At 44.1% G+C, this 12,058-nt stretch overlaps 1 protein-coding gene across 1 annotated transcript in view; it reads right to left on the bottom strand.

The window, feature by feature from the left end:
- Positions 1 to 12,058, bottom strand: part of adamtsl2 (ADAMTS-like 2) — a 203,765-nt gene that overhangs the window by 166,958 nt on the left and 24,749 nt on the right. Inside the window, exon 3 of the mRNA XM_068011827.1 lies at positions 2,802 to 2,904. Coding sequence (XP_067867928.1) covers positions 2,802 to 2,904 — 103 coding nt within the window. The remainder of the gene's footprint in view (positions 1 to 2,801; positions 2,905 to 12,058) is intronic.

Genomic DNA, 12,058 nt, shown 5'->3' with positions numbered 1-12,058 from the left:
CCCGGGTTCAGTTCTGGGTACTGCCTGTGCAGAGTTTGCAAGTTCTCCCTGTGTCTGCGTGGGTTTTCGCCGGGTGCTCCGGTTTCCTCCCACCTCCAAAGACTTGCAGATTGATAGGTAAATTGACCATTGTAAATTTCCCCTAGTGTAGGTAGGTGGTAGGAGAATGGTGGGGATGTGGTAGAGAATATGGGGTGAATGTAGGATTAGTATAAATGGGCAGTTGTTGGTCGGCACAGACTCGGTGGGCAGAAGGGCCTGTTTCAGTGCTGTATCTCTAAATAAAAAATAAATAAAATATCACAGATCTTCCATTTTGTTGTTCTTCCCACCCTCCCCCCTTTCACTCACTCAAAACCTACTACATTTCTAACTTTTCTTAGTTCTGATGAAAGGTCACAGACCTGAAATGTTAACTCTGTTTCTCTCTCCACATATACTGTGACAAAAGCAAGGAATTATGCTGAACTTTTATAAAGCTCTAGTTTGGTCCCAACTGGAGTACTGCATCCAGTTCTGGTCACCACATTTCATGAAGGATGTGAAGGTCCTTGAGAGGATGCAGAGGAGATTTATCAGAATGGTTCCATGGATGCAGAATTTTAGTTACAAGGTTAGGTTGGAACAAAAAGGAGATTGAGGGGATATTTAATGGAAGCGTACAAGATTATAACAAGTTTAGATAAGTTAGACAAGGAAAAACTGTTCCCATTAACAAATAGTACAAGGACTAGGGGACACAAATTGAAAGTTTTAGGCAAAAGGTGCAGGGGGAATATGCAATATATAGCAATAACCTGCTCAGTGACGCAGAGTTTGGGTTTTGAAGGGGCCACTCAGCTCCTGACCTCACTAGAGCCTTGGTTCAAATATGGACAAAAGAGCTGAACTCCAGAGATGAGGCGAGAGTGATTGCCCTTGACATCAAGGCAGCATTTGACAGAATATGGCATCAAGGAGTCCGAGTAAAACTGGAGTCAATGGGAATCAGAAGAAATCACTCCACTGGTTGGAGTCATACCTAGCACAAAAAAATGATGGTTGTGGTTGTTGGAGGTCAATCATCTGAGCTCCAGGACATCACTCAGGAGTTCCTCAGGGTAGTGTTCTTGGCCCAACCATCTTCAGCTGCTTCATCAATGACCTTCCTTCTATCACAAGGTCAGAAGTGGAGATGTTCGCTGATGATTGCACAATGTTTAGCACCATTTGCGACTCCTCGAATACTGAAGGAGCCCATGTCTATATGCAGCAAGACCTAGACAATATCCAGGTTTGGGCTGATAAGTGGCAAGTAACAATCTTGCCACACAAGTGCCAGGCAATGACCATCTCCAACAAGAGAGAATCTAACCATCTCCCCTTGACATTCAATGGCATTATGATTGCTCAATCCCCCACTATCAACATCGTAGGGGGGTTACCATTGACCAGAAATTGAACTGGAGTAGCCATATAAATACTGTGGCTACAAGAACAGGTCAGAGGTTGGGAATCCTGCGGCGAGTAACTCACCTCCTGACTCCCCAAAGCCTGTCCACCATCTACAAGATACAAGTTAGGAGTGTGATGGAATACTCTCCAATTGCCTGGGTGGCTGCAGCTCCAACAACACTCAAGAAACTCAACAACATTCAGGACAAAGCAACTCGCTTGATTGGCACCCCATCTACAAACATTCACTCCCTCCACCACTGACACACAGTGGCAGCAGTGTGTACCATATATAAGATGCACTGCAGCAACACACCAAGGCTCCTTAGACAGCACCTTCCAAACCCATGACCTCTACCACCGAGAAAGATAAGGGCAACAGTTCATGGGAACATCATCCTGAATTGGAACTATATCGCTGTTCCTTCACTGTCGCCGAGTCAAAATCCTGGAACTCTCTTCCTAACAGCACTGTGGGTGTACCTACCCCACATGGACTGCAGTGGTTCAAGAAGGTGGCTCACCACCACCTTCTCAAGGGCAGTTAAGAATGGGCAATAAATGCTGGCCTAGCCAGCGACGCGCACATCCCATGAATGAACGAATAAAAACAGAGGCACTTTTTTTTTTGCACAGTGGACAGTAGTGACCTGGAACTCGCTGCCCACAAGAGTGGTGGAAGCAGAGACGATCAATGGCTCCCAGAGGAAGCTGGATGGTCACCTAAGAGAAATGGACTTGCAGGCTACGGGGATCAAGCCGGGGAGTGGGACTGACTGCATAGCTCCGTGGAGAGCCAGCATGAACTCAATGGGCCTAATGGCCTCCTTCTGCACTGTAAATGACTCTATGACCTGCTCAGTGTTTCCAGCATTTTGTTTTTTTTTCAGATTTCCAGCATCTGCAGTATTTTTGTAAGTGTATGTTTGTGTATAAGTATTAACCTATTCAGATTTCCGGCATTTACAGGTTATTGTCACATATGCTGACAAGATAAAAGAGATTTGAATTCAAATTAGAAGCAAAACTATCAGTGTTGTTTTACATGTTAACAGAATGTGACGAAACATAAGAGACTTGCTAACTGGCCCCCTCCCTGCCATCAACCATAACATGCAGGGAAAAAGCTGATTTTACATTAAAGGCTAAAAATTCATCAAAGTTTCAAAAAATGTTAATTTCATCCAAACAAAGGATGAAATTAATCTGGCACTAACAAACTGAAAAAATATAGTGAATTTAAGTCCTTTCAGTGCAGTTGACTCCTGCCCGAACTCAGAATTCTTGCGCACTCTTTCCTGCTCATTACTGTTTAAACAATGTACATGATTGAACAGTCACAGTGCAACAGGTTCATCTTTCCTCACCTGGATATAATGGTTTCCACTTGTAAGTCCTTCCATTATAAACACGGGAGTTGAAAGATGAACACTGCTCATCACGGAAGCTCCTCCCATTAGCTGGGCACTCCTGCAACAGAAAATAAAGATACACTGAATTTTAATTTGTTGCGTCTGACTTGGCTGCCACATAACAACTGTGATTACACTTCAAAAAGAAATTCATTGGCTATGAAGCACTTTGGTACATCCTAAATGTGTTGCTAAATGAAAGCTCTTCCTATCTTTCTTTAACAGGTGGCACATGGACTCAGCATTTTACAGAATGGATGCTGTTTTACTTTGTAGCCTAAATAGTATTCTGCAAGTTGAGGAAAGTGTGGACAGTGCTAAGCAAGTTTACAGTATTGTATGGATTAGAAGATCGGAGAATGTTTCAACCAGAATGCCTATTCCTTTCAGTTGCTCACACTTTTTAAAGGAGTCGAGCAAATAATCTATTGACACTTAAACGCAGTACTGAGGTGGAGCTGCACTGTGGGAGGTTTTGTCTTTTAAATGAGATGTTAAACAAAGGTTTTGTCTCCCTTTTCAGTTGAGTGCAAAGGGTTCAATGGCACTATTTGAAAAACAGTAGGGGAGTTTGGAAAGGTATTGTGAGGAGAAGCAAACAATGTTTCTCGGGAGAGTGTGGCAGAACAGAGCAGTGGTTTGTGGTGGAGAGCAGAGTATTTAATGAAGTGGGACAAAGACAGGAGAAGCTGCAAACAGCATTTGGAATGTGTTATGTCTTCTGGTTGTTTTCTGGTTCCCTGATGTTGGAAATAATCATGCTTTAAACTTGGAAAGGCTGGAGTCTTTGTTTAATCGTCCAGGCAGCATGCTGCCTGGTGTAGGACTGCTCGAGACTGGTTTCCTGTTACATTTCACATGACTCTCCAGTGCAGCCATGGATATGGCCCCACTGGAACACTTACACATAACAATTAGTCTCTAGCTAATTAGTTCCTAGTATTTTACAGATAGTATAATATATAACATCCCTCTTTCTTTAAAACATAATGCCCCTATATCAATATAACTGTCCCAGTCATTAATTTTTCTTTTAACGAAAGATCAAGTCTTTTAGAAATAATCTGAATCCCTTTTCAGAGTCTTATAGCGTGTATTCTTTTCTAAAAATATTATTCACAGTATCGTTCGGGTGGCAAGATGTTGTGCCTCCATCTTGAAAATTTGGCATTCGCTGCTCCAGTGGTGAGTTGGCACACTGCACAGGCAATGTTGTGCCACTGTTGGTGATATTGCTAATGTTGTCTCGCTGGATAGTGATGTTTCCAGTGTTGTTGATGGTCTTTGCTGTTGTTGCAGCTCAGGTGTTGGGTTGAATATGGATTCTGTTCTTTTTTATTCGGTCACCGTTTTCGGTCTCAATGATGTATGACCTTGGTGTCTCAGTTGCACCACAACTTTTGCTGAGCTCCAGGTTTTCATGATTGGATCCCGTACATGTACATTTTGTCCTTTCAACAGCTCAAGCAGGGATTTAGCATGCTTGTTGAAGTGTTGCTCTCCTCTTACCTGTGCTTCAGTGAGTTGTTGTCTCACTTCCTCCTGGTCACTTGAAGAATGTATTTTGCTTGGCAGAGTAGTCTTCTATTTTCTTCCATTCAACAGCTCTGCTGGTGTCATGTCAGCCTTGAGAGGTGTGGATCGGAGTGACAATAAGGCCAGGTTTGCGTTTTCCTTCATCTCTTGGCATTTCACAAGGGTTCTTTTGACCTTCTGAATATGTCTTTCTATAAACCCCATGGGTAGTGTGGTGATGAGGTGATGGTGTTGAGCCCATACTGGTCAGTGAATCCCTTGAATTCTCTGGATGCGAATTGGGTGCCATTGTCACAGATTAACCCTTCAGGAAACCCTTGCTCAGCAAACAGAACTTGTACTGCTGAAATGATTGTTGTGGCTCTCAAATCTTTCACCTTCAGGATAAAAGGGAACTTTGAGTTGTAGTTTGCGACTATGAGATACCATTCTTGATTGTGTGTGAATAAATCAGCTCCTACAGTATGCCAGTATGTGTGGGTGGTACTTCAGTAGCTATCATCTTTCTGCTGTTTGTTTCTGTACGCTGGCACACATGTAGACACCATATTTTTAATGTCTTTGTATATGCCTATCCTGTACACAGCTGATCTGGCTCGGAGCTTAAACTTTTCCATTCCCATGTGGCCTTTATATATCTTTGTGAAGTTCTTTCTCCATTGTTTTGGGTAAGATTATTCTGGATCTGGCTAGCAGAACTCCATCTTCTAGCGAGAGGTCATCACTGATAGACCAGTACTGCTGTATTGCTGGCTGTGTTTACTGTATCTTATCAGACCATCCCTGAATCACTTGCTGAGACAGTATCTGCAACTCCTTGTCTTTGCTGGTCTCATCTCGAATTTGATTACATTTTGATGGTGTTACATTCACGAGGTGATGAATCTTTATACCTAGATCTTCTATCTTGTGTTTCTCATGTGGTGACAGCGAGTTAGGGTATCTGCCAGCATCATTTCTATTCCTGGCTTGTATTTCAGAGTGAAATCGTAACCTCTGCTGTCTTGCTGGTGCTTTACATAAAATTTTTCTTGTAGATCTGCTCCAGTGGACGATGATCATTCTCCACTGTGAACTTTCTCCCATAGAGATATGTGGAACTCCTCACATCCATACACGACTGCCAAAAGTTCTCTCTATGTTGGCATATCTTGACTCAGCTAATGTTAGAGTTTGGGTGCAAATGTTATTGGCTTTTCCTCTTGTACCAGCGCTGCTCCCAGTCCTTTTGTGGAAGCATCTACTTGCAGAGTGACAGGTTTCTTTGTCGTAGTATGACAGACTTGTCTCCTTGCGTACTACTTTTGAATTTGTTGAAAGTCCTGTCATGCAACTCTGACCACTGGTACTCTACATCTTCTTTCATCAGCTCCCGCCATAGACTCTGGAGCAATTCCTAGAGATTGCAGGGTGGCAAATGTAACCCCACGATTTACAAAAGGGAGAGAAAAAACAGGGAACGACAGAACAGTTAGCCTTACATCAGTAGTGGGGAAAATGCTAGAGTCTATTATAAAGGATATGAAAGCAGAACACCTAGAAAGCATAATCGGGATTGGGCAAAGTCAGCACGGATTTACGAAAGGGAAGTTATGCTTAACAAATCTACTGGAGTTTTTTAAAGGATGTAACTAGAGCCATAGAGTCGTACAGCATAGAAACAGGCCCTTCGGCCCACCACATCCATGCCGACCATAATGCCCATCTATACTAATCCCACCTGCCTGCATTAATTCCATATCCCTCTATGCCTTGCTCATTCAAGTACCTGTCCAGATGCCTCTTAAATGTTGCTACTGTTCCTGCCTCCACCACCTCTTCAGGCAGCTCATTCCAGATACCCACTATTCTGTGTGAAAAATTTACCCCTTTGATCCCCTTTAAACCTCCTCCCTCTCACCTTAAATCTATGCTCTCTAGTTTTATTCACCCCTACCATGGGAAACAGACTCTGGCTATCTACCCTATCTATGCCTCTCATAATTTTATATATCTCTATCATGTCCCCTCTCAGCCTCCTTCACTCCAGGGAAAACAGACACAGCCTATCCAATCTCTCTTTTTAATTCAAGCCCTCCAAACCAGGCAACATCCTTGTGAATCTTTTCTGCACCCTCTCCAGCTTAATCACATCTTTCCTGTAGTGCGGCGACCAGAACTGCACACAGTACTCCAAATGCGGCCTAACCAACGTTATATACAACTGTAACATGACGTCCCAACTCTTGTACTCAATGCCTCGGCCGATGAAGGCAAGCATGCCATACGCCTTCTTCACCACCCTGTCTACCTGTGTTGCCACTTTCAGGGAATTATGTACTTGCACCCCAAGGTCTCTCTGCTCAACAACACTCCCCAGGGGCCAGACATTCACTGTATATGTCCTGCCCTGGTTTAACTTCTCAAAATGCATCACTTCACACTTGTCTGCGTTAAATTCCATTTGCCAATCCCTTGCCCAATTTCCCAGCTTATCTATATCCTGTTGTAACCTTAGACAACCTTCTTCACTGTCTACTATACCACCAATTTTGGTGTCATCTGCAAAATTACTAATCATGACCCCTACATTCACATCCAAGTCATTAATATATATAACAAACAGAGGGCACAGCACCGATCCCTGCGGCACACCACTGGTCACCAGCCTCCAATCGGAAAAACAACCCTCCACTACCACCTTCTGCCTCCTATCACCCAGCCACTTTTGTATCCAATTTGCTAGCTCACCCTGGATCCCATATGTTCGAACCATCTGGACCAGCCTACCATGCGGGGCCCTGTCAAAGGCCTTGCTAAAGTACATGTAGACAACGTCCATCGCCCTGCCCTCGTCAATCCTCTTGGTCACCTCCTCGAAAAACTCAATCAAATTCGTGAGACATGATTTCCCACGCACAAAGCCATGCTGACTATCCCTAATCAGACTATGCCTTTCCAAATGCATATAAATCCTTTCTCTCAGAATCCCTTCCAATAACTTTCCCATCACTGATGTAAGGCTCACCGGCCTGTAGTTCCCGGACTTATCCTTGCTGCCCTTCTTAAATAAAGGCACAACATTAGCTATCCTCCAGTCTTCCGGTACCTCACCTGTGGCTAACAATGATACAAAAATCTCTGCCAGGGCCCCAGCAATCTCCTCCCTTGCTTCCCATAGCATCCTAGCATACACCTGGTCAGACCCTGGAGATTTATCCACCTTAATGCACTTCAAAACCTCCAACAGCTCCTCCTTTGTAATGTTGATATGCTCTAGCATATCGCTGTTCCCGTCCATGAACTCACTAGCTTCCATGACCTTCTCCATGGTAAATAGGGACGAGAAATATTCATTTAAGACCTCGCCCATTTCCCGTGGCTCCACACATAGATTGCCACACTGATCCTTAAGGGGACCTACTCTCTCCCTGGCTACCTTTTTACTCTCAATATACTTATAGAATCTTTTAGGATTCTCCTTTATCTTATCTGCCAGGGAAATTTCATGGCCCCTTTTCGCCCTCCTAATTTCCTTCTAGTAGAATAGATAAGGGAGAACCAGTGTATGTGGTCTATTTGGAATTTCAGAAGGCTTTTGATAAGGTCCCCCCATAAGAGGTTAGTGTGCAAAATTAAAACACATGAGATTGGGGGTAATATCCTGGCATGAATTTAGAATTGGTTGACAGACAGGAAACAGAGAGTAGGAATAAACGGTCTTTTTCCGGGTGGCAGGCAGTGACTAGTGGGGTACCACAGGGATCAGTGCTTGGGACCCAGATATTCACAATATATATTAATGACTTGGGTGAGGGAACTAAATGTAACATTTCCAAGTTTGAAAACAACCCAAAGCTGGGGGGGGAATGTGAGCTGTGAGGAGGATGCAAAGAGGCTCCAATGTGATTTGGACCAATTGGGTGAGTGGGCAAATGCATGGCAGATGCAGTATAAAGGTTATCCACTTTGGTTGTAAAAACAGAAAGGCAGATTATCTGAATGGTGATAGATTGGGAAAAGGGGAAGTGCAACGAGACCTGTGTGTCCTTGTACACCAGTCACTGAAAGCAAACATTCAGGAACAGCAAGAAATTAGGAAGGCAGATGGTATGTTGGCCTTCATTGCAAGAGGATTTGAGTATAGGAGCAAGGATGTCTTACTGCACTTATACAGGCCTTAGTGAGACCACATCTGGAGTATTGTGTGCAGTTTTGGTCTCCTTATCTGAGAAAGGATGTTCTTGCCATGGAGGGAGTGCAAAGAAGATTTACTAGGCTGATTCCTGGGATGGCAGGATTGATGTATGAGGAGAGATTGGGTCGACTCGGCCTATATTCACTCGAGTTTAGAAGAATGAGAGGAGATCTCATAGAAACCTATAAAATTCTAACAGGACTAGACAGGCTAGATGCAGGGAGGATGTTCCCGATGGCTGGGGAGTCCAGAACCAGGGGTCACAGTCTCAGGATACGAGGTATGCCATTTAGAACTGAGATGAGAAGAAATTTCTTCACTCAGAGGGTGGTGAACCTGTGGAATTCTCTACTGCAGAAGGCAGTGGAGGCCAAGTCATTAAATATATTCAAGAAGGAGATAGATATATTTCTTAATGCCAAAGAGATCAAGGGATGTGGGGAGAAAGCTGGAACAGTGTACTAAATTAGACGATCAATCATGATCTTTTTTGAATGGCGGAGCAGGCCTGAAGGACCGAATGGCCTACTCCTATTTTCTATGTCTGCTGTGTGTTCCGACATGTGCAGAATGAAGAGCTCATGTATTGGATCAAGCCAAGGAAATTTCTCAACTCTTTCATCTTTTGGGGCTTCCATCCCAGAGATGGCTGAGACTCTTTCAGGATTCGGTTTTACTCCATCAGGTGTGTACCATTCCTGTCATGCAGGCCCCCACCTGCCAAGGTGGAGGCACATTAATCACCACATTGACATTAAACTTCAAATTGTTGCTGGGAAGAAAAGAGGGCCTATTGCAAGGAATTACCAGGCCCCTAGCCGGAAAGACATGTTTGCATACTAGCAGACAATGTTGGAACAAAGGAACCAGTCCATGCTCCCAATACACAGAAGATGTGGTCAGATCAGGTTAGTCACATGACTAACTGCTTTTGCAGAGTTTTGAACTGGGAGTTTTAAATTGGCCACAGAGAATTTGAAGAAAGTTCCTGGCTCCTGGATTGAGAATATCTCTCTCCTGTCTGCTCTCATCTCGTTCTCACCAGCTTTGGAATCCATTGAAGACACAGGAACCCCAAGAGAGAAAAGTCTGCTACAGTGAACAAGGTTTAAGAAGAATACTGGGCTCCAACGAAAAGCAAGAATTACCTACAAGTGGACTCTACAGTGAGCTTGAAGCACAGTAACAAGAAACTCTTCAGATGTTGCCTCAAACCTCTCCACTTTATTTTTTGTCTGTTCTTTTGTCTCTATTCACATGTATGAATCGCATATGCATGCTAGTATGGGGCGCGGCTGTATCCGTAGGCGTTAACCAAATTAGAGTTTACGTTTTTAAATAAATTTCACTTTTCTTGTTTAAACCTAAGAAAGCCTGTTTGTGCTCATTGCTTTGCCTTATAATTGGAATGCGGTGAACAAGGATTCACCAAGGGGGAGCTCAAAACAGTGTGTTTAAAAATAAAACCCTGTTACACCAGGACCAGGTGAAGGCTGAAAAGGGACCCCTAGATACCTTTCTCACCTGGTTGTAACAATGTCGAAGAACTGGCATTCTGTCACTTTCACAATGCATTCGTCTGTGTTTAGCTTAATCCCAGCTTTCCTGGTTCTCTCCATAGTTTCATGTAGATGATTGTCATGATCTTTTCCAACTACACCATATATCTGGATATTATCTGCTATGCCGACTGCTCCTTTGCATCCCCTGTATGTCTTGTCTACTTTCTGCTCAAACACATCCTGGCTCACCTTGAGGCCAAAAGGTAGATGCAGGAATTTGTACCATCCAAAAGGGTGTGTTGAATGTGGTCAATGAAGATTCTGCGTCTAGCTTCACATTCCAGTAGCTGTTTCTGGCATCAAGCTTGCTGAAAACTTTTGCCCCTGCCAGTGCTGGTGTGACTTCTTCCAGTGTTGGAATAGGATAGCGATCCCTCTTTATTGCTTGGTTAAGATCTTTGGGACGATTTGTGTCCCAGGATGCTCTGGATGATTTGTGTCCCAGGATGCTGTGGGAGGCGAGGGTGGAGATTGCAGGGGCTCTGACCCTAATTTTTTAATTCCTCTCTGGCCACGGGGGAGGTGCCAGAGGACTGGAGAACAGCTAATGTGGTCCCACTATTTAAGAAAGGTTGTAGAGGTAAGCCAGGGAACTCCAGACCAGTGAGTCTCACGTCAGTGGTCGGGAAACTATTGGAGAAAATTCTGAAGGAGAAAATTTATCACCACTTGGAGAGGCAAAATGTGATTAGGAATAGTCAGCATGGCTTTGTCAGAGGGAGGTCATGCCTAACAAATTTGATTGAATTTTTTGAGCATGTGACCAGGTGTGTAAATGAGGGTAGTGCAGTTGATGTAGTTTACATGGATTTCAGCAAAGCCTTTGACAAGGTCCCACATGGGAGACTTATCAAGAAAGCAAATGCACATGGGATACAAGGTAACTTGATCAGGTGGATTCAAAATTGGCTTAGCTGTAGCAGACAGAGTGATGACAGACGGCTGTTTTAGTGACTGGAAGCCAGTGTCCAGTGGCGTACCACAGGGATCTGTGCTGGGTCTCCTATTGCTTGTCATTTATATAAACGACATAGATGACTATGTCGGGGGTAGGATCAGTAAGTTCGCGGATGACACAAAGATTGGCCAAGTGGTTAACAGTGAGGTGGAGTGTCTTGGGTTACAGGAAGATATAGATGGGATGGTCAAGTGGGCAGAAAAGTGGCAGATGGAATTTAATGCCGAAAAGTGTGAGGTGATACACTTTGGAAGGAGTAATGTGACATGGAAGTATTCAATGAATGGCCTAACACTGGAAAGTTCCGAGGAACAAAGGGACCTGGGCGTGTTTGTCCATTGATCTCTGAAGTCAGAAGGGCAGGTTAATAGGGTGGTGAAAAAGGCATATGGGACACTTGCCTTTATCAATCGAGGCATAGATTACAAAAGCAAGGAGGTCATGTTGGAGTTGTACAGAACTTTGGTTAAGGCCACAGCTGGAGTACTGTGTGCAATTCTGGTCGCCACATTATAGGAAGGATGTGATTGCATTGGAGGGGGTGCAGAGGCGATTCACCAGGGATGTTGCCTGGGATGGAACATTTAAGCTATGAAGAGAGGTTGGATAGGCTTGGGTTGTTTTCACTGGAGCAGAGAAGACTGAGGGGTGACCTGATCGAGATGTACAAGATTATGAGGGGCATGGACAGGGTGGATAGGGAGAAGCTGTTCCCCTTAGTTGAAGGGTCAGTTACGAGGGGTCACAAGTTTAAGGTGAGGGGGTGGGAGGTTTAAGGGGGATTTGAGGAAGAACCTTTTTACCCAGAGGGTGGTGACGGCCTGGAATGCCCTGCCTGGGAGGGTGGAAGAGGCAGGTTGCCTCACATCCTTTAAAAAGTACCTGGATGAGCACTTGGCACGTCATAACATTCAAGGCTATGGGCCAAGTGCTGGCAAATGGGATTAGGTAGACAGGTCAGGTGTTTTAATGCATCAGT

This window comes from Heterodontus francisci, chromosome 32 (genome assembly GCF_036365525.1).
Source record: "Heterodontus francisci isolate sHetFra1 chromosome 32, sHetFra1.hap1, whole genome shotgun sequence".
Taxonomy (NCBI): domain Eukaryota; kingdom Metazoa; phylum Chordata; class Chondrichthyes; order Heterodontiformes; family Heterodontidae; genus Heterodontus; species Heterodontus francisci.
The sequence above is the reverse complement of the archived record's forward strand: the minus strand, read 5'-3'. Positions and strand labels throughout refer to the sequence as shown.